At 36.3% G+C, this 25,242-nt stretch overlaps 1 protein-coding gene across 5 annotated transcripts in view; it reads right to left on the bottom strand.

Annotated features, from left to right (window-relative positions):
* The window catches only part of LOC150082988 (uncharacterized), a 1,785,507-nt gene that overhangs the window by 1,443,539 nt on the left and 316,726 nt on the right, over positions 1–25,242 (bottom strand). For all 5 annotated transcript variants that reach the window (XM_090377722.1, XM_090377724.1, XM_090377725.1 and 2 more), the window contains exon 17: positions 5,863–6,008. In XM_090377722.1, coding sequence (XP_090233848.1) covers positions 5,863–6,008 — 146 coding nt within the window. The remainder of the gene's footprint in view (positions 1–5,862; positions 6,009–25,242) is intronic.

Genomic DNA, 25,242 nt, shown 5'->3' with positions numbered 1-25,242 from the left:
CATAAATTCAAATTGAGGAAAGACAGATGTAGGATAGATGTGCAGAAATTTGCCTTTAGCCAGCGGGTAGTTGGTTGGTGGAACAGACTTCCATCCCTTGTTGTGGAAGTTGATAGCCTAAATAAATTTAAGGCTCAGCTGGACAGGTATTTCGAACGAACGGAGGGGTGAACTGGAAGGGTTTTTTTTTTTTTTTTTTTGGCTGATGCTGCATAAGCTTGCTTTCTTGCATCATATGCCTCTACTAATGCATCTGTCACTTAGAGTTACTGATAGCAAGCAGGCTTTAATACCATATGCTTTCCTCCAATTGGTAACACTCTCTAGCTTCATGACACTGAAGTATTGTCTGGAATAAAACTTTTGATGCAAGCATTTCACGTAGTAGGCACTCCTGTTTGCTGACAGGCTGGCATTCAATTGCAAACACACTCATTGAAGTGCACAGTTTTTAAATTTGAATTTCACTTGCTCACTAGTCTAAAGGGAGTTTTAACTTCAAACATTAATTTAAAATATGTTTTTAATACAAAAAATAGATTTTTCACAGTTGTGCTCAGAAAACATTGAATATATATGTGGCACCAATAAAGTGAACAATTTTTAATTATTTTTCGCTTTTCAATGATTTTTTTCAAATGTAGGTGCATAAGGTCTACGTGACACTGTGCACTTAGAGGCAGAATAATCCTTTTCACATCAGGTTATGGGTTGAATCACATAACATGGATGATTATATCATATATATATATATATATATATATATGTGTGTTTGTGTGTTTTTCTGTAAATATGATTGATTATATAATTTTTTAAATTATAGCCTTTAAATTAATTCATTCACTTCATTTTGTTACTAAATGAAGTGAATGAACTGCTTTAAAGTTATACAATTTTGATAACAAATAATGAGGAAAATTAGCATACAGATAACCTTCAAGCTTCAAATAAACTAAGAGAAAGATTTTTTTCCCCCTTTTGCAACTATGATTTTCGAAAATTTTTGCAGCTCTGCTGAACATAAGTTTTCATTTATATTTAGTTGTTTTATTGACTTGATTGTTATACTAAATTATTTTCTATAAGTAGTTTTATAGTTCTAGCCAAGCTCTGTGGTTTATTTTAGATTTAGATAACAATTTTGAAAGTTAATACTTAATGTCCGTGGATTTTACAGTCGTAACTTGCCGCCATTGTGAAAAAACACGGAATACTATAAGGTTTAACGTAAAACTAGATAGCAAAATATGTAGCAGTGTATTAGAAATCTCTTAGATTACTATAGTATTATCAATAAAATTTATTAATCTTATTAAATTTCATGGTTAATTAAATTATACTTAAACGGAATCATGACCATCCAGACTAGAGCAGCAAAGCAGCATTCAGAGAATATCCTGAGTGCTGTGGCTCGCGGGGGAACCGAAGGGGGCGATTCTCCCACACATCACAGTCTAAAACAATGTGCAAAATGTTTGTAGACCTGTCTAGAACACGACGTAATCTAGCTAAGAAGGATGTCTTTGTGTGTGCTAAGTACAGAGACTATGAAGAAATTAGGCACCAACTCAGTGTTCTGATGGGCATGTATGAGAGTTTGAGGTGTAAGGTAAATGCCCTTGAAGAAATTAATATGAGGGCCCATAAAGCTCACAGCTGCCAAACTCAATGCCAGAGCTCACTCCTGTGCATCAGGCAACACAGCGGCAATCTCCAAGGAAGAATGTGCTGGTCCCACAGGAACTAGTTATTGTTGGGGACGTTATTGTCAGGGAGACGGGTAATACAGTATTCAAAAAGGATAGGTGGAACAGGACTATGGTATGTCTGCCTGGGGCAAAGGTTGATGACGTTGTAGAGCAGATATCATCTTTTAAGGGTACAAAAGGTGATATTGTTGTACATGTTGGCACTAATGACCTTATGAGTAAGAGATCTGTAGATTTACTTAACAAGTACAGGTCAATGCTGAAAAAAAGTTGCGAGTTAGGGTTAAATTTGAAAGCATCTGCAATTCTACCCAGACATGATAAGAGCGATTATATGATGAGAGACTTTCAATCAATTCAGCCCTGGAGAGATTGTGCAAGGCTCACGGGATAGAATTTTTTTCAGCATGGTCTGTGCTTGCTAACAGGAGAGACTGCTTCTACAGGGATGGGATACACTTAAATAGAAAGGGTGCAAGAATATTTGCTGATGCTATCGAGGCAGTGTTAAGTGGGTCGGAAAACTGCTAGTTTGGGGGGGGATTCACAAACAAAAAGATTAATGGTAGCCGCAGGCAGAAGCGAAAATAATTCTTGAACTGCTTCTATTGTAATGAGCAGCAGCCTAGAGAGCAAGTTGCTGGGAATTTCAAGAGCTGCTGGGAGTCATCATGGAACAAGTAAATACATGGGTTGTGGTAGGGTAACTAAGAGTAAGAACAAGTGCATGTATACTTGCATGTACACGATTGCTAGATGTATAGTAAATAAAATTGATGAATTTGGAGTGCTAATCAAGGTATCAAAGACAAATATTGTTGAGACATGGTGTCACACAGATATAAGCAGTGCTGAATTGGAATTTGGAGAGTACAATGTGTACAGAAAGGACAGACAGGGTAGGAAGGAAGGGTTATGCTGTTAGTTAAGAAACACATAAAATCTAAGGAAGTGCATCCAGTTGACACGGGTGGACAGTGCAATGTTGAGTCTCTTTGGTGTGACATAAACACTGAGAAAAGGAAAATGAGAGTAGGAGCATATTATAGGCCTAATGATGCTGATGAGTACAATGAACAGTTGTGCAGAGAAATAGAATGGGCCAGTAAATCAGAATCTGTTGTAATGGGGGATTTTTAACCTTTCAGACATTGAATGGAACTTGTGGATTGGTCACGTGCCTGCTAGCAAGACTTTTCTGGATATATTGGAGGATTGTTTTCTACAGCAACATGTTCGAGGGGCAACCAGATGGAGTAATACCCTTGATTTGATTATCAGCAGTGATGACGCATGCATTAGAAATTTTCAGATAAAGGAACCACTAGGTGACAGTGATCACAGTGTACTGATGTGGAATTTACTTAAAGATGTAACTATGATTAAGGGTAATTGGAAGGGTTTTTGTTTTCGTGAAGGTGACAACAGAGGTCTCAGACAGTTTTTAAATTCTATAGAGTGGATCAACTGATACCAATGGTGAACTCTAAATTGGAAGATTTCAGGGACTTAATCTGGGAGGCTACTAGGCTTTTCGTACCAATTACAAAATACTGTTCAAAGTTCAGGCTTAAATGGATGTCAGATGAATTAATGAGGCTCGTGGCAGAGAAGAAAAATGCATGGGATGCATATAAATTATCGGACGACACAGAAGCCTACGACAGACATATTCTAGTCTGTAATCAAGCCACAAAGGAGGCTAGGCAGTCTAAGGCAGATTACGAGAAATATTTGGCAAAGGTTGCAGAGAAAAACAGCAAAGAGTTCTTTACTTATGTAAAATCTAGAAGGAAGGGGATGAATCAGATTGCCCACTTAACACAGATGTTTAGACTATTGATGATTGTGCCTCAAGTAGCTGATAAACTGAATGAGTTTATCATCTTGCATCTACATATTTTGCATCTACATTCACACAGGAGAAGTTATTCAAAGAGGAGAATGCCAAACTCTAACAGGGAGCTCAGTGATTTTGTGATAATTTAGAGCAAGGTGGAGGGGAAATTGTTGAAGTTAAACGTAAAAAAGGCACCTGGGAGCAGATTGAGTCTATCCAGTTATAATGAAGGAGGGAGCAAGGGAAGTAAGCAAACCCTTAGCCATAATTATGAGAGCATCCTTAGAGTCATGGGAGGCCCTCATGGACTGTAGAGGTGCAAATGTATCCCCAATTCACAAAGGGGGTTCAAATGGTGACACAAATAATTATAGACCTGTTAGTTTAACTTCTATTCCGGGGAAAATAATGGAGTCACTGGTTAAAGAGGTGATACGGGATCACCTAGACAAGACAGCAGCAATAGTTCAGATACAGTACGGGTTTGTTAAGGGGAAGTCTTGTCTGACCAATTTGATTGGATATTACAATGTGGTCACAAAGGAATTGGATACTAAAAATAATTTTGATATCATATACTTGGATTTCACGAAATCTTTTGATACTTTTGCACATGGAAGACTGCTGTACAAATTGGAGTGGTATGGCATTAAGAGCAAGTTACTGCAATGGATAAAGGGATGGTTGAGTGGGAGACAGCACAGAGTGGTAATAAATGGATGACACTGCTCTACATGGACTAATGTTATAGGTGGAGTCTCCCAGGGTTCGGTGCTCGGCCCATTGTTGTTTTGGGTATTTATCAATGATATCGATGAAGGTATATCAGGCTTAATGTCCAAGTTTTCAGATGATACAAATGTTGGCAGGGTTGCTACTTTGCAGTAAAGACAGAGTTGGCAGGGTTGTTAATGACAGTAAAGACAGTATGCTACTGCAATAGGATCTAGAAAAGTTTGGCAGATGGGCTGAGAAGTGGCAACTGAAGTTTAACATTGACAAATGCAAAGTACTGCATATGGGTAGCAGTAACCCACAAAAAACATATCAACTCTGCGGTACTACACTCAAGGAGGTGGAGAATAAAAAAATCTGGGGGTAATTGTTCAGTCAGATATGAAGTTCTCTGAGCAGTGCAGATGGGCTGCAAGAGCAGGTCAATGATATATAGGAGTTTTGCTAGCAGAGACAAGGAGGTGATTATACCTCTGTATAAGGCAGTGGTCAGGCCACACCTTCAGCACTGCATGCAGATCTGGAATCCTCATTTTAGGAAGGATGTAGAGCTCCTAGAATGAGTACAGAGAAAGGCAATGGGACTGGTGAGGGGAACAAAGTGTTTCTGTTGCCAAGAAGGGCTGAAGTTCTGCAAGTTGCAGCATCTGGAGACTAGGCACCTGCGAGGTGATCTGATTGAGGTGTATAAGGCCTTGAATGGTTTGAGCAGGCTGAATGCTGACAGGATACTTCAGCTTGCTGAGACTAAGAACCTGAGGGGGGGGCATAGATTCAAATTGAGGAAAGACAGTTGTAGAATAGATGTGCAGAAGTTTGCCTTTAGCCAACAGATAGTTGATTGTCGGAACAGACTTCCATCTGTTGTTATAGAAGTAGAGAGCTTAAATAAATTTAAGGCTGCACTAGACAAACATTTGGAGTGACCAGATGGGTTAAATGGGAAGGGGTTTTTTTTTTTTTTTTTTTTTGGCTGATGGTTCATCTTGATATGAACTTGATAGCTTGCTTTCTTGCATCATATGACTCAACTAATGCTAATTTAACCTTTTATGTGTTCTGAAAAATTTTAGTATTCACTTATTCTGTTGGATTGAGAAGCCACATTTTCAATCACAATAAAAAGTAGCATCTTAAAACATTCATATTTTACTTATTCCACTCTTTAAACACCCTTGATTTCAAAATTCACAAAATAAGGTATGTACTCTTACTGTTTCTTAATTACAAAGGAAACACAAATATTGCACTTCCACTTCCATAGCACATCAGTCTGAAATTTAGAAACACTCACTAGTTGTTTCTCTTGCCAGTAAACACTTTAAATGTTTCAATAGAAACTGTTGCTCTCTAGCAAACAATGTATACTTCTGTAATAAACTGTCTACAGGAAAAAAATAAGTTTAATTATATTAATTTAGACCTACTTTCATGTTATTTATATGAAATTTTGTGATAACCAAAGGTTATTTTCTTGGAAGTGTTAAATCAAATAAATATTGTCTGTGAGTTTAATTCATGTAATATTACATTTTGTTTTATGCAGATAACATATGAAATAATTCTCTTGTAACTTACCAATAACCTTTTGCAGTTGACGATTAATGAGTTGTATAACTTGATCAATGGATGAAAATATAGCCAAAAAATCATTCCAATACTTGATACCAGCCCAATTCAATGGATCCATGAAATGTTCAATAAAGTCGAAAACAAGCAAAATCCTAAAAATGTCATCATATATATCAATTTAAAATCAAACTTGCTTCTTAGAAACTTACAATCAGGGCTGGCCTAAGATATTAGGGGCATCAGCTGGCTAAATCTTAAAGGGGATAGGGGCTTTCCTTCATCTGTTTGCATATCTATATGTTACTACAGGGTGCCAGGATGTGTCACTGCCTGGAGCACCAAAATACCTAAGGCCAGCACTGATTACAGCAATATCCAAGAAAAACTCAACAAAAATTGGTAGAATATGATCAAATTTACTGTTTAATTTCTGATATAGTAAGTCTCAATATATGTAAGAGATACATTCCGGGACTTCTTGCATAAGTCAAGTTTTACGTAACTCAGGAATGATTAATAAATATTGCTACCATATCCCTGATATGCCAAAATTACAAAAACCACATAATATACTCAGAAGAATGAAGAAAAATAGTCATATATTTTTAAATTAATTAGTTATATATTTTTTATATTTTTTTAATTAGTTCAATTAAACTATCTAGGGACAGTGGTAAAGTAGCCGGAGTGGCACATAAGAAAAGAAAACATAAAAGGAAGAAAGAACGAATGTATTGTACTGTAAAAACTGATATGTATTTTGTAGCCTTTTACAGCAATTTTACTAGCAAGGATAAGGAGATGATTATCCCATTGTATAAGGCAATCATCAGGCCACATTTTAGGAAGGATGTAGAACTGCTAGAATGGGTATGCAAGCAGACACGCAACAAGATTAGTGAGGGGAACAAGAGGGTGCTGGATACGATCTCTAGATAAAAAATATAATTTTTTTTTCAAAAATTGGCATACCAAGGCAAAACTAGATATAAAGGAAGATGCAAAACTATATATAAATTCCTGATTCAGTCCAGGAATACTGTAAACTGGATAACTGAAGTTCCTAGAAGAATCAGATATGGTCTTATGTTTTGTGGTAGTCTGTTTTTTCCCTGGCCATCCCATAAGATACAAATTCAAGAGACTTTACATTAGTGCAAAAGTGCTTTGAGCCTTAGATTATTAGCACTCATCTTTGAGCTGCAGATTGAAACTTTCCTTTTGTGGTCACTGTGCTGGCTCCAGTCACATTTTTGCAAATTGCTCTCAGAAGCAAGAGGCACATCTGAAAGTATTAGAGAAACCATAAAGGAAATTTTGTCCATTCCAGAAACTGCCCCAAGTATAAGACAGCTGTTGAACTAATGTCATTGAGAATTTCTTACTATTAAGTTTTAACCTAACCACTTTAATTCAGCCCATGACATTACAATTCAACAGCAATAACCTGCTTACAGACTTTGATCAAATGCACTTAAAAATAAACATTGTAGTTAACGTATTCAGTACATTACATTTCAGGTGTGTGTTAACATATAGTAATAATCCATGATTTATAACAAAATAAGTCAACCTAATGTCATGAAAATTTGTTACAAAGATTCCTAAAATATTCTAAGCATGAAATTTTTAGGCAGAGCTCTATTTCTATTTCTACAGAAATATAATAATATTTCTGTAGGGGAAACTGGGAAAGGAATGCTAACTTCATAACTGAACTAAAATTATGTTGAAATTTTGGTAGAAATCTGCATTTCCTTTGTTGATTAATGCAAAAACATACTTTCGTTTATTTCAAATTTTGGGGGGGGGGGGCTTGTGAAATAGCAAGTTATTTGGGTTTTGGTTTTTTTTTTTTTTTTTTAGGAGCATTAGCAACTAAGGCCATATTGCTCCGGGATATGTGATGGTCATTCCCTGACCTTTCCGCATCCTCCGTATTTGGTGGTGACGGGCTCGAACCCCGGTCTAATCAAGAAGTGTGTGCTACGCACTGCTGCTCCTTCCCACCTGGATACGGAGACTCCAAAATAGCAAGTAGATCTGAAATTTTTTCAAGGACCAACAGAACAACATAATTTGAAAATTGGCCTCAATCTGATTTTTTCTTTCTAGAGTTATACACGAAATATTCTTTCATTTATAGGGATAGATTTCAACATTAGTGGGGTGAGTGTTTCATTGGCCCCCAGAAACTTCTAAACTTTTAAGTTTCCAGGGACCAATGAAACATACGCTGAAAATGCAATATTCAAGTGAGGTATTGTATGCAGTGCATTACAATTCAGCTACATTCCATTTTTTCTTAAAATTAATTGAAATATTTTAAATTTTAAAAATTTAAAATTTAAAATATTAATAAGTAAGGTTAATTCTTATAATTAATCTTCTTATAATTAATAACTAAGATTATAACTTCATAGAACACTTAATAAAACCAGTTTTCTATTCTCGAAACATATCCAATTCAGTTCAATTACAAGTGCCTAATATTTATTTGCTCTTTCTCATATACTTTTAATTCTCTTTTTTATCTATACATATGTATCTGTATCTTAAATGTATCTTTAGACAGTCTGTGCATGCACATACAAATAGTATGGGAAAAAGAAATAGTAATTGCTGAATTTCTATTTGTCTGATTTTAATGCAATTTGGGATGGCTAAACAGCAAGATCTTTTGAGCCATCCCAAACATAAAATTTCATGAAAATCCAGTCATTGTGAGTCCTTCTGTTCCATGGATGGACAGACAGAGAGAGACAGACAGACATGGTGAAGACAATACATACTTATGCATATATCCTAATGCACCTAAAAATGAGGCACTGTATATTCTCTATATTCAGGAGCCACACCGCTCCAGTGATGTCATCAAAGATTTTCTACTCATATATAAACTTCTTTTTAACTGCATTTCAACAAATCATAGACAAAGTTAATAAATTGGTTGCGACAATAATAAATTCTTTATGTAGCTCTCATGCCATCTGTACCAATATTGCTGGTAACTTTGGTTCAGTCTTCATCATTTCTTTGTACTGCCAACATAGACAACAAATCATAGACAAAGTTAATAAATTGGTTGCGACAATAATAAATTCTTTATGTAGCTCTCATGCCATCTGTACCAATATTGCTGGTAACTTTGGTTCAGTCTTCATCATTTCTTTGTACTGCCAACAGCATGACTCTATCACCTCATATATTGTATCTTAATCATATGTTTGACATTCTCAGCTACAAGGATATCATTGTTGCTATGGGTGTCAACACTATATCTACTTTGTAGCTTTCTGGTTCACTGATTTTAAGAGTGAAAATAAGGGCTCAGTGAAAATTTCATTTCAACCAAATCAAACATAATATTTCTCTTCCTAACATCAGTTGCTTGGAAAATTAAAAATTGGAAAGTTCACTTTGGCATTGTCTATCTCAAGGTAGCAGATAGAGAAACAGAGAAATTAAAGAGCTGGCACATTTTGTCCCCTTCTGCACTATCTACCCTTCACTTGCAGGTAATCACTATTAGTTAAAAAAAAAAAAAAAAATGTGTTTTAATTTTGCAGAGAAGATAGAATGGACAAGAGCAAAGACCTGGCAAGGATTAGAGCCAGTCAGCAGATTTTCAGGGGTGACTTTTACTGATTGCTAAGAGGCCAGTCATACAATACAATGTACACAAGTAGTACCAGGTAGGGGCTATAGCCCTCAACCTGTATGATCAAAATAATAAGGATTTTTTTCTACTGCTATATTATGATTAAAGCATAATGATTCCTGGGAACAATGATTTAGCTTTTCCACCTCTAGAAAATCCTGGGACTGCCTCTGATAACATGTCAATAACTACACAAACCAACACAACATACATGACTGGCATTACAGAGCTGTTCAACACAGAGACATAAGGTGGGTTGAAAAAATGTTTAGTACTGCTGTATAATGTCTGTTCTGTACAGTGTACACACTTTATGGTGAAGTGGAACTACAATTATAATATTCTTACAATGGCTGTATTTGACAACCAATAAACAATAACCTGTGTATTTGAAAACTTGCTATCCATAGATTTAGTTATCTGAGAATCATGAATTTTCTTTGAATAAATTTGAGAATGGGCTTTTCAATGCTAAAATTCATCTTTTGTGTGAGCATTATACTCTTTCAATTGAGTTATAAGTATCGTATGGTACGTTAACACATGTATTATTGTTCATTGTACACATGTATCATCTCACAGAGCATAAATTTTATTTTTGGATATGTTGTGGAATTAAAATTAATTATACAGGCAACCCCCATATAACACAGTATTTCTGCAACATGGTTTCGTTCTAACACGACTGATAAATTGGGCAATCCTCGCACAACACGGTACTTATATAATACAGTTTCGCTCTAACACGGTTTGAGAATTGCGGGAAATCTTGCATAACATGATATTTTTGAGCTTTTGTGCTGGGAAAACCCTGCTATTATGTTAGATGTAATTTTCAATGTTTCCATTTCTTTTTGTGAATCCCTGCTATTGACTCACTAGTCATTATCACCTTCACGGTATTTTTCTAAAGCACATTTCTGGAGGTCACTACCATAAAACAATAAAAACAATTTGTAGTTTCCGGTTTATTGGGTATTTCTGTTAGTGTAATCAATTATAAATGGGTAGTAAACTTGATCTTCTTGCATTTGCTATAGTACCGATAGCTGTAATTCACGTTATTATGGTGAAATGTGTTTACTCTTCAGTCATATAAAAAACATAAAAAATTTTCAGAAACTCATTACTCTGTATCTCACTGGTGCGTATTATGTTTGTTGCAACTTGTGCGTGCCATGTTCTCTGTTATTAATTGCTTATCATTTTTACTGTTTTAAATTTTACAACCAAAAAAAAAAAAGAAAAAAAGTCAGGTCAGTGAACAGAAATATCAATTAGCATGTACATATTACCGTACGTATTAATTAAACTATGTATGTAAGTGGAAATTTATTTTTATTTTGCTAACTGGAAAATATTCTTACAATTTTTGTGTATCATTTAAAGTGGGGAACCACTGTATTTTGTTGGGAAATCCCTAGATTCTGTGCTATTGAACTTCTGCTTGTTTGAGACCTTAAAAAATTGTGACTTCGAAGCGTATAGTTCATGACTTTTACAGAGAACAGAAGGTATACAAAATCTAGATGCTGCAGAATTGTGCTTAGCAGCAATGAAGAGGAAGAAAATTAAATGAACATACATTATCTGACATATAAATATCACAGTTTGTAAGGTAAGATTTAATCAGTTATTACTATTTAAGTTACTACTATTATAAAAATATTAAGTTATTACTACTATAAAAATTAAGTTTTCGATAGTTAAAAAAAATGGTGTATTTTTGTTAGCTTTTGGAACATAACCCCACTTTTTGTACTGGTTCTTAGTCCTATATAACATGGTTTCTCATTACACGAGATTTTGTAGGAACCAAACTACCGTGTTATACAAGGGTTACCTGTACACAGTTAGAGCTTCAAAATTATTAAAGAGCTAATGCCATTTTGCCTTATTGAAATTATATAAATATTTTGGGGGAAGATAACTGTATTTTCCTGTCGTGTATTTTTTGGCCAGCAACATTAAAAACATTTAAACATTTAATTTGGGCAATGATAATACTGCACACAGCGAACTAATTTTGCTTTCACAGTGAGTTTCCTGATATTGCATTACTCTAGAACAAATAGCACCATCAAAAAGGTTAATTAAAATCACCTCAGACAAATGAGATCTATCTGATTATATTAAGACAAGCAGCAAAAGGGGTAAGCAAAACTTTAGCCATAATTATGAGAGCATACTTGGATTCAGGGGAGGTCCCTAAGAATTGTAGATGTGTGAAAGTCTCCCCAATTTGCAAAGGAGCATCAAAGAGTGAAGGGAGTAATTACAGAACTATAACTTGACTTCTGTTTCAGAGTGAATAATGAGGTCACTTGTTAAAGAAGGTCGCTGGTTAAAGAAATAATGCAAGATCATCTACACAGGAATGCAGTTATATGGCAAAATCATAGCATGGCTTTTTTAAGAAATGATTTCATCTAACCAAACTGATTGGCTAATATGATGTGATGTAGCAACAAGGAACACAATACAAAAAAATAATTTTTACATTACATACGTAGATTTCATGAAAGCTTTTGATACTGTTCCACAAAAAAGACTGTTTTATAAATTGGAACAACACAGCATTGCGGACAGGTTACTACTAAGGATAAATGGATGGTTGACTGGGAGAAGACAGAGTGGTGATGAATGGGAACTGCTTGTCTTAGAAAAAGTTGGTGGATTTTTGGCTGCTGTAAAGGGATAAGTATTTTTAATTTTTACCATTTTCTTCATTAATGAATGTAGTACATTGTGTTTTACAGAGATATTAAATAGGTTTAATAGCATGTGTTAGCTGCTTATTTTAAATTTAACCAGCCATTTTTGGAAGTTATGACTCCCGGCATATTGGCACCAATTTTGTTGAACTAGCCGCCATATTGTAGTCGATAAGAAATAGCTTAATGCATACGTATCTCTAACTGATATCATAAGGTATAAAGTAAAACTAGATAGCGTAATACAAAGCACTGTATTAGGAATCTGTTAGATTATTATAGTATTATCAATTAATTAAAAATAATATTAATCTTATTAAAATTCATTGTTAATTAAATTGTATTTAAACAGAAATCATGACCCAGACTTGAGCTGCGAAGCAAAGATCACAGACTAGTGAGAGTGCTGTAACTCAGGGGAGAAATGAAGGCGATGATTCTCCAATGCATCACAGTCTCAAAAAATGTGCGAAATGTTTGCCAACCTTTCTAAAACAGGACATGATCTAGCCAAGGAGAATGCCCTTGTGTGTGTGTGTGTGTGTGTGTGTGTGTGTGTGTGTGTGTGTGTGTGTGTGTGTGTGTGTGTGTGTGTGTGTGTGTGTGTGTGTGTGTGTGTGTGTGTGTGTGTGTGTGCTAGGGTGTTTAGAGTGTCAAGAAATTAGGCATCAACTCACCATTCTGATGGGTGTGAGAGCTTGAGGTGTAGAGTAAATGCCCTCAAAGAAATTAATATGAGGGGCCCATCAAGCACTCAGCTGCCCAACTCAATGAAAGAGCTCACTCCTGTGCATCAGGCTAAACAGAGGCAATCTCCAAGGCAGAATATGCTGCCCCAAAAGTAACTAGTTATTGTTGGTGACTCTATTGTCAGAGAGACAAGAAATATATTATGCAAGAAGGATAGATGGAACAGGACCAGGGTATGCCATGCAGGGGCAAATGTTGATGATGTTGTAGAGCAGATATCTTTTAAGGGCACAAAAGGTGATGTTGTTGTACACATTGGAACTAACGACATTAAGAGTAAGAGATCTGCAGAATTACTCAACAAGTACAGGTCAATGTTGAAAAAAAGTTGTGGGTTAGGGTTGAATTACTTTCGTGGAATTACTTTCGTGGAAATTGTGTCTGAATTAGTGGTGAACCTGGATTACTGGTGGCCGGATTAACGATGGTCGACCTGTACTTGGATTTCAGGAAAGCTTCACCACTAATTCAGACACAATTTCCACGAAAGTAATTTCAAATTTCCCACCTGCCACTGTTTTGGTGCCGTTGGTTGCAGCATCATCTATTGGAGCAAACTTGTAAACACTGGCAAGCCATTCCCACTTGTTTTTCTGCATTTATTGTTCATATTTAGCCTCAGCCATGGTTCCAATGCATAAAGGAAGTTCCTCTCGTGGTGTAAAGCGCAAACACCGTACATTGTCCATAACAGATAAAGTTGAACTTCTGAAAAAACTCGACAGCGGTGTGTCTGTGAGAAGTATAATTCTGCTTAATTGTAAATTCCAGAAAATTCTCTCAGTTCCTCTTATTTTAGTAATTTTCTTTTAGCCATTTCTTTTTAGATTTTTTTTTTTTTTTACAACAAACTTGCAGAAAAACAACACAATATGATGGATAATACAGCGCACACTAACAAACTTGTTTTCACAAAATCTCTAACAATACTGACAAACTTATTGCGACGTTTGAGAGTTTATTTTATCGCAACACTCGCCGCATGTGCAATAAACTAATCACAAACGACCTTCATATGTATGCCGTAATAGCGTCACACATATGTGGCCGACACGGCTTCTCAAGAAATAAAGTAACCTACTGGGCCACATATATGCGACAAAAAAAAAAAAAAAAAAAAAAAAAAAGACTTTTTTTTGTTATTTTTTAAGCGAAAAAATGACAATGCTAACATTGCAATATTTATTTTAGAATTACTAATCAAATTATTTGCTAAATATTTTTTGGCCCCTGGGGAATTTTTTTCTTAAACTAGCTTGACAGTCAACGTGTTAAAGGTAGGATGAGGTGGTTAGCTGTTTGGTAAACTGTATGTGCTAAAGTAACCACCGGTGATCCGGCAAACTCACTAATCCGGCACCACACAGGTCCCAGTGCTGCCAGATTAGTGACGGTCAACCTGTATATGATATCAAAATTCAGTTCCTTTGTGACCACATCATAGTATCCAATCAAATTGTTCAGACAAAGCCTCCCCTTAACAAACCCATGCTGTGTCTTAACTATTACTGCAGTCTTGTCTAGATGATCCTGCAATGCTTCTTTAACTAGTAATTCCATTATATTCCCTGGAACACAAGTTAAACTAACAGGTCTGTAGTTACTTGTGTCACCTTTTGAATCCCCTTTGTGAATTGGTGATACATTTGCATACCTCCAGTCCATGGGGACCTCCCCTGAGTCCAAAGAAGCTCTCATAATTATGGCTAAGGGTTTGCTTACTTCCTTTGCTGCCTCCTTTAATATAACTGGATAGATCCCGTCCATCCCAGATTGCCTTCCTTATGATTAACTTGAACAATTTCTCCTCCACTTTGCTCTCAGCTATTACAAAATCACTTAGTTCCCTGTTAGCGTTTGATAAACGTCTGGCACTCCCCTCATTGAATTACTTCTCATGTGTGAATGTAGATGCAAAATACTCATTCAGTTTATCAGCTACCTGAGCATGATCATCAATAGTCAACCCATCTATGTTAAGTGGTCCAAGCTGATTCATTCCTTTCTTTCTAGAGTTTACACAAGTAAAGAAATCTTTGCTGTTTTTCTTTGCATCCTTTGCCAAAGATTTCTCGTAATCTGCCTTAGCCTGCCTAACCTCCTTTGTGACTTGATTACAGACTAGTTTATACCTGCCATAGTCTGCTGTGTCAACTGATACTTTATATGCATCCCATACATTTTTCTTCTTTGCCACAAACCTCATTAATTCATCTGACATCCATTTAGGCCTAAACCTTGAAAAATATTTCTTAGTTGGAATGAAAAGCCTAGTAGCCACCAAAATTAAGTCCCTGAAGGCTTCCCATTTAGAATTCAACGTTGGTAACATCATCAGTTGATCCCACTGTACAGAATTTATAAAAACTGTTTGAGACCTCTGTAGTCACCTTTACGAAAGCAAAAGCCCTTCCCTTTAGCCTTGAGTAGTTAGATCTTTAAGTAATTCCCACATCAGTACATTATGATCACTGTCACCCAGTGGTTCTTTTATCTGTAAATTCTTAATGCATGAATAATCACTGCTAATAATCAGATCAAGAGTATTACTCCCTCTGGTTGCCTCTCGAACATGTTGCTGTAGAAAACCGTCATCCAATAAATCCACAAAATTCTTGCTAGTGTGCAAGTGACAAATGCACAAGTTCCAGTCAATATCTGGAAAGTTAAAATCTCCCATTATAAGACATTCTCTGCACAATTTCTCATTATACTCATCAGATTCATTAGGCCTATAACACACAGCTACTCTCATTTTTCCTTTCCCAGTGCTTATTTCCACACCAAACAGAGTCGACACTGCATTGTCCACAAACATCAATTGGATGCACTTCCTTAGATTGTATGTGTTTCTTATCTAACAACATAACTCCTCTTCCCTTCCTGTCCTGTCTATCCTACCTGTACACATTGTACTCCCCAAATTCCAATTCTGCACTGCTTATATCTGTGTGACACCATGTCTGTGATGTCCCAATAATATCTGCCTTTGATGTCTTGACTAGCACTTCAAACTCATCAAATTTATTAACTATACTCCTAGCATTGCTGTACATGCAATTATACATGTACCTGTTCCTACTCCTGGTTACCCTAACACAGCCCATGTATTTACTTGTTCCACTATGACCACCAACAGTCCTGGAAATCTCCATTACCTTGCTTTCCAGGCTGCTGCTCATTCTAATTGAAGCAGTGCAAGAATCATTTTTACCTCTGCCTGCTGCCACTGTTAACCTTTTAGTATGTGCATTCCCCCAAGCTAGCAGTTTTCTGACCCACCTAACCCTGCTTTGATAGCATCAGCAAATATTCTTGCACCCTTTCTATTTAAGTGTACCCCATCCCTGTAGAAGCAGTCTCTCCTGTCAACAAGCACAGAACAGGCTGAAAAAAATTCTACCCCTCGAGTCTTGCACAATCCCTCCAGGGCTGAATTGATCGACAAGGCTCTCATCATATACTCCCTCGTATCGTGTCTGGGCAGAATTGATGACACTTTCACATTCAACCCTAACCCACAACTTTTTTTCAACATTGACCTGTACTTGAATTAAGGGTACATTGCTAAAATGGATAAAGGGATGGTTGAGTGGGAGACGACAGAGAGTGATAATCAGTGGACACTGCTCTTCGTGGACAAATGCTATTAGTGGAGTTCCCCAGAGTTCGGTGTTGGGCCCATTGTTGTTTTATATATTTATCAATGATATTGATGAAGGTATATCGGGTTTAATGTCCAAGTTTGCAGATGATACAAAGGTTGGCAGGGTTGTTAATGACAGTAAAGATAGTATGCAACTCCAACAGGATCTAGATAAGTTGGGAAAATGGGCTGAGAAGTGGCAACTGAAGTTTAACATTGACAAATGCAAAATACTGCATATGGGTAGCAATAACCGAAGAGAAACGTACCAACTATGTTGTACTAAACTCAGGGAAGTGGAAAGTGAAAAAGACCTGGGGGTAATTGTGCAGTCAAATATGAAGTTTGCTGAGCAGTGCAGACAGGCTGCCAGGGCAAGTCATGGAGTCTTGTCAATAATATATAGGAATTTTGCTAGCAGGGACAGAGACGTGATTATCCCGTTATACAAGGCAATGGTCAGGCCACACCTAGAGTACCTCATTTTAAGAAAGTGTTGAGTTGCTAGAACGGGTACAAAGATGGGCAGCAAGATTGGGGAGGGGAACAAATGGGTGCTCTTACCAAGAAAGGCTTAAGTTCTACAAATTGCAGTGCCTGGAGAGTAGGCACCTGCGAGGTGATCTGCTTGAGTTGTATAAGGCCTAGAATAGGTTGAGCAAGCTGAATGCTGATGGGATTCTTCCTCTTCCTCAGACCAAGAAGCTGAGGGAGCACAGTTTCAAATTGAGGAAAAAATAGTTGTAGAATAGATGTGCAGAAATTTGCCTTTAGCCAGTGAGTAGTTGATTGGTGGAACAGGTTTCCATCTTTTGTTGTGGAAGCTAACAGCCTAAATAAATTTAAGGCTGAGCTGGACAGGCATTTGAAACGAATGGAGGGGTGAAATGGGAGGTTTTTTTTTTTTGGCTGATGCTGCATAAGCATCCTTTCTTGCATTGCGTGCCTCTACTAATGCTAATGTAGATTTCATGACAGCTTTGGATACTGTTCCACAAGAAATACTGCTGTTTAAATTGGAGCAACACAGCATTGGGGCAGATTATTACTAAGGATAAAGGGATGGTTGACTGGTAGGAGTCAGAATGGTGATGAATGGGAACTGCTCGTCTTAAGACTACTGTTATTAGTGCAGTTCCCCAGAGTTTCAGTGCTGATCCCACTGTTGTTTTCTGTATTTATTAATGATATTGATGAAGGCATAGCAGACTTAATGTCTAAGCCTTCAGATGATATAATGGTTGGTAGTGTTGTTAAAGACAGTAATCAAGATATGCTGCTGCTACAAGATCAAGAAAAATTAGGCATAATTCTCAGAAGCAGCAATTGAAGTTTAACATTGACAAATGCAAGGTACTGCATACAGATAATAGTAATCTCGGAATAACATACCAACTTGTGTACCATACTCAGGGTAGCAAAGAATGAAAATGACATGAAGATAATTGTGCAGTCAGATATGAAGTTTCCTGAGCAGAGCAGACAGGCTGGCAGGGAAACCCATGGGAATTTTGTCAAGAATATACAGGAATTTTTTCAGTAGGGATAAGCAGGTGATTATGCTATTGCACAAGGCAATGATTAGTCCACATCTTGAGTATTACATATAGGTCTGAAAACCTCATTGTATGAACAATATGGTTCTGTTGGAAAGGGTGCAGAGAAGAGGAATAAGGTTAGTCAGAAGAACAACAGGGATCTCTTACCAAGACATTGGTTCAGAAAATTGCAGCATCTGTAGAGAGTGCCTGAGAGGAAATCTGATCACATTGTTTAAGGCTTTGAATGACTTGAGTACACAACACTGATGGCATCATTGCTCCTACTTAGACTATACATGAGGATATAAATTCAAATTGCAGAAGGATGGTTGCAGGATAGATGTGCAGAAGTTTGCCTTTATCTGGGGGTATTTTATTATTGGACCAGGTTTCCATCCAGTGTTGTACTATTAGTCATATAATCCCAGAAAGCCAGAGGCTTTTGCTGCAACAGCAAAAAAAAAAAAAAAAAAAAAACACACACATGTAAAAGGTAGATAAAAAAATATACAAATTACGTACTTCCCTCCTCACATAGGTAACTATCCAGCTGACCTTCAAATTTCTTCAAACTGTCAGCTTACACTACCTGCAGAGACAACTTGTTCTAGTAATCAACAAATCACTGGCTTAAAGAACACTTCCTACAAGCTTCCTTTCCCCCTAAATTTCAATTTATAACTATTAGTTCTGGAATTCTTTATAACAGTGAAAATTTCACCTTCATTCATTTTAATAATCCTTTCACAACCTCATAAAAGTCAATCAGACCCCCCCCCCCAAATGCCTGGTTTCCAAGCTTTATTGGCATAAGCACATCACAAATATTGCTTCCTATGCATCTAAAAAACCATGTTTTCTCTTTTGCATTACTTTTCTTACATTACTTTTCTCTAAACAGCTACTCACTCTATACAAATCTCAAATCCTCCCTACCATGGAATATTGTTCCACCTGGGGCAGTGCCCAAGATGTGGAAACAGGCTTCTAGACTCCATTCAAAAGAGGGTAATTTGGTTAATTAATGACCTGTCTCTTACAATCTCTTCACTCTCCGTCTCATAGACGTGCTGTTTCTGCTTGCATACCGTTTCTATAGATACTTACATTGGCACTGTTCTTCTGAATTGACTTCTATAATTCCTCCCTCTCTCTCTCTTTCAAACCAGTCCGAACATGTGCCACAACCAGTCATCATACTTTATGGTTATTCTTTTGCCAATCTCACCATGAGAGTTGCCTGTCTTTGGACTTTTCCAAGAAGTTCAAATTTTTTTTTAGATAAAGTCTCCATACTTGGACAGTGCATACCAAGTATGGCCTTACAATTGCTTTATACAATGAGATTATGACCTCTTATCTCTCCAGGTTATTGTTCAATAAATCATTGACAGGACACCACCATGATCTCATCACTTTCCTGACCACTTTTTTACAATGCTCAAAGAACTTCATATCCACCTGTATTATAACTTTGTACAGATCCCTTTCTTTGTCTACTGGTTTTAATTCAATCCCACCATGAATATAAGTCATTTTGAGGTTGCTTTTTCACAAAGCATAAGAATCTTACATTTTGCTGCCACTTTTCTGACCATTTTGAAGCTTGTTTAAGTCCTCCTGAAGGAATACTACCTGGCACTAATCTTTACCAACTTTCCTAATCTTTATATCATCTGCAAATTTTTAGGTCGTGTGCTCTATCCCTTCATCAATGTTGTTTATGAAAATTTCTAATTTTCAAAAACAAGAATTGATCCTTGGGGAACGCCACTTCTGATGTTACACCAATCTGAAGAATATCATTAATCACAGCCCTCTGCCTTCTGCTCTGTACCCATCCTGCAATCCATCACAGAATCTTTCCACTAACTGCACTGTGTTCAGCTTAATTCAGTAATGTTTGATGCGGGACTAAGTCAAATTCCATAATAAAATGCAAATAAACTATGTTAGAATTGTTCCCTGCAATGCACAGAGAACTTCCCCTGCATCCAGCTCATGAATAACTGTGCCAAAATAGCTTACCAGGTTCATTAAATATAATTTTCCTTCAATAAAAAAATTAGGATTAAAAAGGACAAAAAATGTGTTTCCTTTATAATCCCATTTTTATCTAAATGTCCCTATGTTACAATCTTAATCACTTTCTCCAAGGTTTCCCCTAAAACTAAAGTCAGACTAACTGGTCTTTAGTTACCAACTTACTCTTACAACCGCCTTTATGCATTGGCAATACATGGCATTTCTCCAATCCAAAGATGCTCCCATAATTAATCTCAATGGTTTAATGCACTTTTCTGGCAAAATCCCTCAGAATTACTCAGTATATGCCATCAACTCTAGGAGCCTTACTTGCCTTCAATGTTTTTCTAATAAATAAACTTCTGCAATTTCAAATCATTAATTTCACGATTTCACACACACACACACACACACACACACACACACACACACACACACACACACACACACACACACACACACACACACACACACACACACGAAAGGCCTTTCATCAGCAAAAATCTATGCAGAGTACTTACTTAATTCATCAGCTGGGCTATATAAGACTTTGACACCCTACACAAGGGTCTAATCTCATTCATTTTCTTCTCATTTGTATTCACTTACATGACAATTCCTAATCTCCATTCTTTGCTTTCTTAGCCAGTGCTTTCTCATAGTTGACCTTAGTCACCCTAACCTTATTTGTGGTAGTGTTAGAGACCAACTTGTAGCTGCTGCAGGCTTCATAGGTGTTCATGGCTTTATGATTATTGTTTTAAAGGTATTCCGCAATTCTAATATATTCTTCCTCCCTCTGAAATCCATAGATGCTTTGTAGCATCTTAAACCATCACAATCCCTTTTCTAAAAGTAAAACCTGTGTCTTTACATTTGACTACTACAACATATTTTTACATCTTTCAACTAACAACTTCATTTCTAACTGCTTGTTTTGTTACTAAAAGCCCTGTGTTATCATCTGATTCATGAGTAATGATGAGCTCTAGAATATTCTTACCCTTAATATTTTCTCTAACATGTCAGTACAAATGATAATCATCTAGTTTATTCAAAAATTTTGTTCTCCATTGTGGGTTTCTCTCCCTCTTATTCCAATCAATTAGAGGCAGACTGAAGTCACCCATAATCAGACATTCACACTTTCTCACCCATTCAATCTGCATATAGAGACTCTCATCGTATTTGTCACAATCTTCTGGCTGATAGATTACTCTCACTCTCATTATACCTTTGCTTCCAACTAACTCACACAACACAGATCCTCTGCTGGCAGGCATAACTTCTGATTCAGCAAAAGCTCTTTTCACACTAAGATCCCTTTGCATAAGAAGCATGGCTCCAACACCCTTTCTATTTTCCCTATCCAAATGCACTGCATATACCACATTGAAACTCCTCATCCCCAATTTCTGAGTGTTTATGGCTTTGAATGGATCAAGTAAGCTCAGACCACACACACACACACACACACACACACACACACACACACACACACACACACACACACACATGAGGGGCCATAAATTAAAATTGAAAAAGAATGGTTGCAGGATATATGTGCAGAAGTTTGTCTTTAGCCAAGGAGTATTTGAATATTAGGCCAGGCTTTCATTGGGTGGTCTGGAAATGGGTACTCTGAATAAATTTCAAGGAAGAACTAGACAAACTATTAGAGGGGATGGACAGGTCATATTTTTGTTGTTATGTTTTTTGGTTTTTCGGCTACAATTTGCAATTTCCAGTTTATTGGGTTTTTCTGTTAGTGCAATAAACAGGTAGTAAACTCGATCTTATTCATTTGCAATAACACCGATAGCTGGAATTCTGTGTTTTCACATTATTATGGTGAAATGTGTTTCCCCTTTGCTGAAATCTGCTCTTCATTTCTATATCTAAAATTCTTCTCACTTGTGTGTGTGTGTCATGTTAGTTCCAATTTGTGTATGCCATGTGCTTTGTTATTGATCAATGCTTATCTTTTTACCGTGTTTTAAATTTTACTACAAAAAAAAAAAAAAAAAATATCAGTGAACATAAAGAGTGAATTTGAGTGTAAAAGATAAGTTACAAATTATAGAAATGTACAATAAATTTAACTTAGGCAACAGGTCTCAAAGGGAAGCGGCAGTAAAATTAGGAGTGCCTCAGTCATCTTTATCAAAATTGTAAAAATCACCTCACACATTAAACACGAGTTTAAGGTGACAGATGGTTGGGTGACAAGATGTAAGGAGAGGCATGATATTGTTAACAAAAAACTTCACAGAGAAAAACAGGATTCCAATGGTTCTGCAGTTGACACCTGATTGAAAATTTCTTGGCAAACTGTGATAAGCACTTATAATCCTGAAGATATTTTTAATACAGATGAAACAGGGTTGTACTACAGAGCTATCCCAGACCACTACATGATTTTTAAAAATTCCTCTGCGTCTGCAGGAAAGAAGATCAAGGACAGGATTACAGTTTTAACATGCAACATGATGGGAACAATCAAGATGAAGCCATTAGTTACAGGCAAGAGTAAATCGCCTAGATGTTTTAAAGGAGTAAAACTGTTGAATATGTCAATAATACCAATGCTTGGATGACAGCTTCTTTATTTGAAGTTTATCTTCATAAATGGGATTTGAAATTGGATGAGAAAAACAAAAAAATTGTATTGTTTTTGGACAACTGCCCAGCTCATTCCAAAGTTGACTTTCAAAAACTAGTTTTTGAAAGTCAACTTTGGAATGAGTTTTTGAATTAGTTTTTCTACCTTCAAATACCATCACTGATTCAACCTTTTGACCAGGGACTAATAAAAACCTTTAAGGCTTTTTATAGATCGGATATGAATCATATCCGGCAAAGAATCATCCAGTCTATGGATGAATGTTTGGGAACATCATCCGATATCGCAAAGCAGTTCTAGATGCACTTCATATGACAATGAGTGCCTGGAATGAAGTTTCCGAAACCTGCATTAGCAACTGTTTCAAAAAATGTGGATTAATTATTCATGATGGGCGAGTTACTACAGCTTTAACAGATGAAGAAATTGCCCAATCTGTTACTGATAATTTCGTCAAGGAGGAGGAGAAAAATGAAGATGAACCTGAACAAATTCCAGTTACAAAACAGGAAACTTGTGAAGCTATAGCCATCCTGAGGAGAATGTTGGAAGAAACTGGTGCAGGTAATCGTGAATATAGACTGTTATACAATATTGAAAAATCTATAAATAGACTTTGTAGTAATAATTTAAAGCAATCTAAAATAAGTGACTATTTTAAATTATAATCATATTACAAAGTGTTATGTTTAATTAATATGTATATTAATTAAACTATTCATGTAAGTACATATTTATTTTCATTTTGCTAATCTGTGGATAATATTCTTCTGATTTTTACATATTTAATTGGTAATAAACCTTTTTTGGTAATAAAGTGTAAATTTGTGCTTTATATCTTTATTTTTATAGCCTCTGGATAATATTTGTCAATTTTCGCTTATTAGAATCACCGTTTATTAAAATCAAAATTCAATTTGAAAACGTGATCACTATAACCAGCACTTACTGTATTTATAGAAAGGCATGCAGCAGAAACAGATTGTCTATGATTCAGAAAGTGGAGAGACTTTGTAAGAGAGATGGGTCGTTAATTATGCCCTCTTTTCAGTGGATCCAGAAACTTGTGAGAGGTTTAAATGGCACCATCCTCCAGATGTTGGAAGAATATTCAATAGTAGGGCAGATGTAAGATTAGTACAGAGTGAGTAGTTAGAAGAAAACTAATGCTGAGTGAGAAAAAGAAATCTTATTTTTTTTGGATGCAGAGGAAGCAATATTTACGTTCTTATACTAACAGAGATTAAAAGTCACAGTAATCTCTAAGAGAGAAATGATCCTGTCTTGAAATATTAGTGTAAATGAAGAAAAGCATAGGAGCAGTAGACTCTTTTTTGTGATATGAAAGACAAGTCATTATAGAAGGAGTGAATTTTTTACTAAGTTACCTTTTCCACATTTGGATTACCTCGAGATCAACCTTTTTAAAAACTGGTGGGTATTTGAGTAGTTGAAGCGGTTTGTGCAGCACAGCAGAGTATCTCAAACCAGAAGGTAAAGTGCAATGTGCTATCATCAGCAAAACTATAGATAGGATTTCCAGTAAGTGGAAGAAGGTCATTTAATATACAAGAAAGAGTTTATTTAATATATAGAGAAAGAGTGGGAAAAAGGATTGGACCTTGAGCATTAGTAGAGAAGTCAGAATGCAGAGACCCCTCTACTAACACCCAGAGAGAGAGTAGTCAGAGAGAAAAATGGATATCCAATTGCAAAAAACCGTCAGCAGCCCATAAGATGGGAGCTTTTTTGGATGACCTTTATGTCAAACATGATTAAAAGTCTTAGAAATGTCAAGGGCAACTGCTTGAGTTTCACCAAACTTTTCTATTCCACAGAATTTATTCATAGATATGTCAAACCATATCTGTGAATAAATTATTGGCCAATGAAATAATACTGGTGGAATCCATATTGGCAATTATCAAGTGGAAAGTTTCAAGATAGTTAGTTTAGGAGTTGGTGATTAACGGTTTTCTTCATTACTTTGGAAAGAATAGAGGCAAGTGCAATGGACCAATAATTGGATGAGAGAAAGAGAGAGAGAGAGAGAGTGAGAGAGAGAGAGAGAGAGAGAGAGAGAGAGAGAGAGAGAGAGAGAAATTTGTTACTCTGTCTTAGTAACTGGTCTGTTTTAGTTCAAAATCTAGTTTGGACTGATTAATAGCTACTTTTGAATTGTTGTAAACTTTAGTATATGCAGAAAATGAACCTGAAGATTTGAATGCAAGCCAATTGTGATATGCAACATTCTTGAACAGCCTTAGCACACTTATTGGAAAATCAAGGATTAGATAAAGAATGAGATTTTAAGGTGGAGTGTGGAATAAAGGACTTCATCCCTACAAGAATAAAGTTCGCAGACACAATCTCAACAAATATTGACATCACAAGATTTAAAAATGCAGTACAACCAAGGAAGAATA

Source organism: Mastigoproctus giganteus, chromosome 7 (genome assembly GCF_048544385.1).
Source record: "Mastigoproctus giganteus isolate SK-2022 chromosome 7, ASM4854438v1, whole genome shotgun sequence".
Classification (NCBI taxonomy): Eukaryota; Metazoa; Arthropoda; class Arachnida; order Uropygi; family Thelyphonidae; genus Mastigoproctus; species Mastigoproctus giganteus.
The sequence above is the reverse complement of the archived record's forward strand: the minus strand, read 5'-3'. Positions and strand labels throughout refer to the sequence as shown.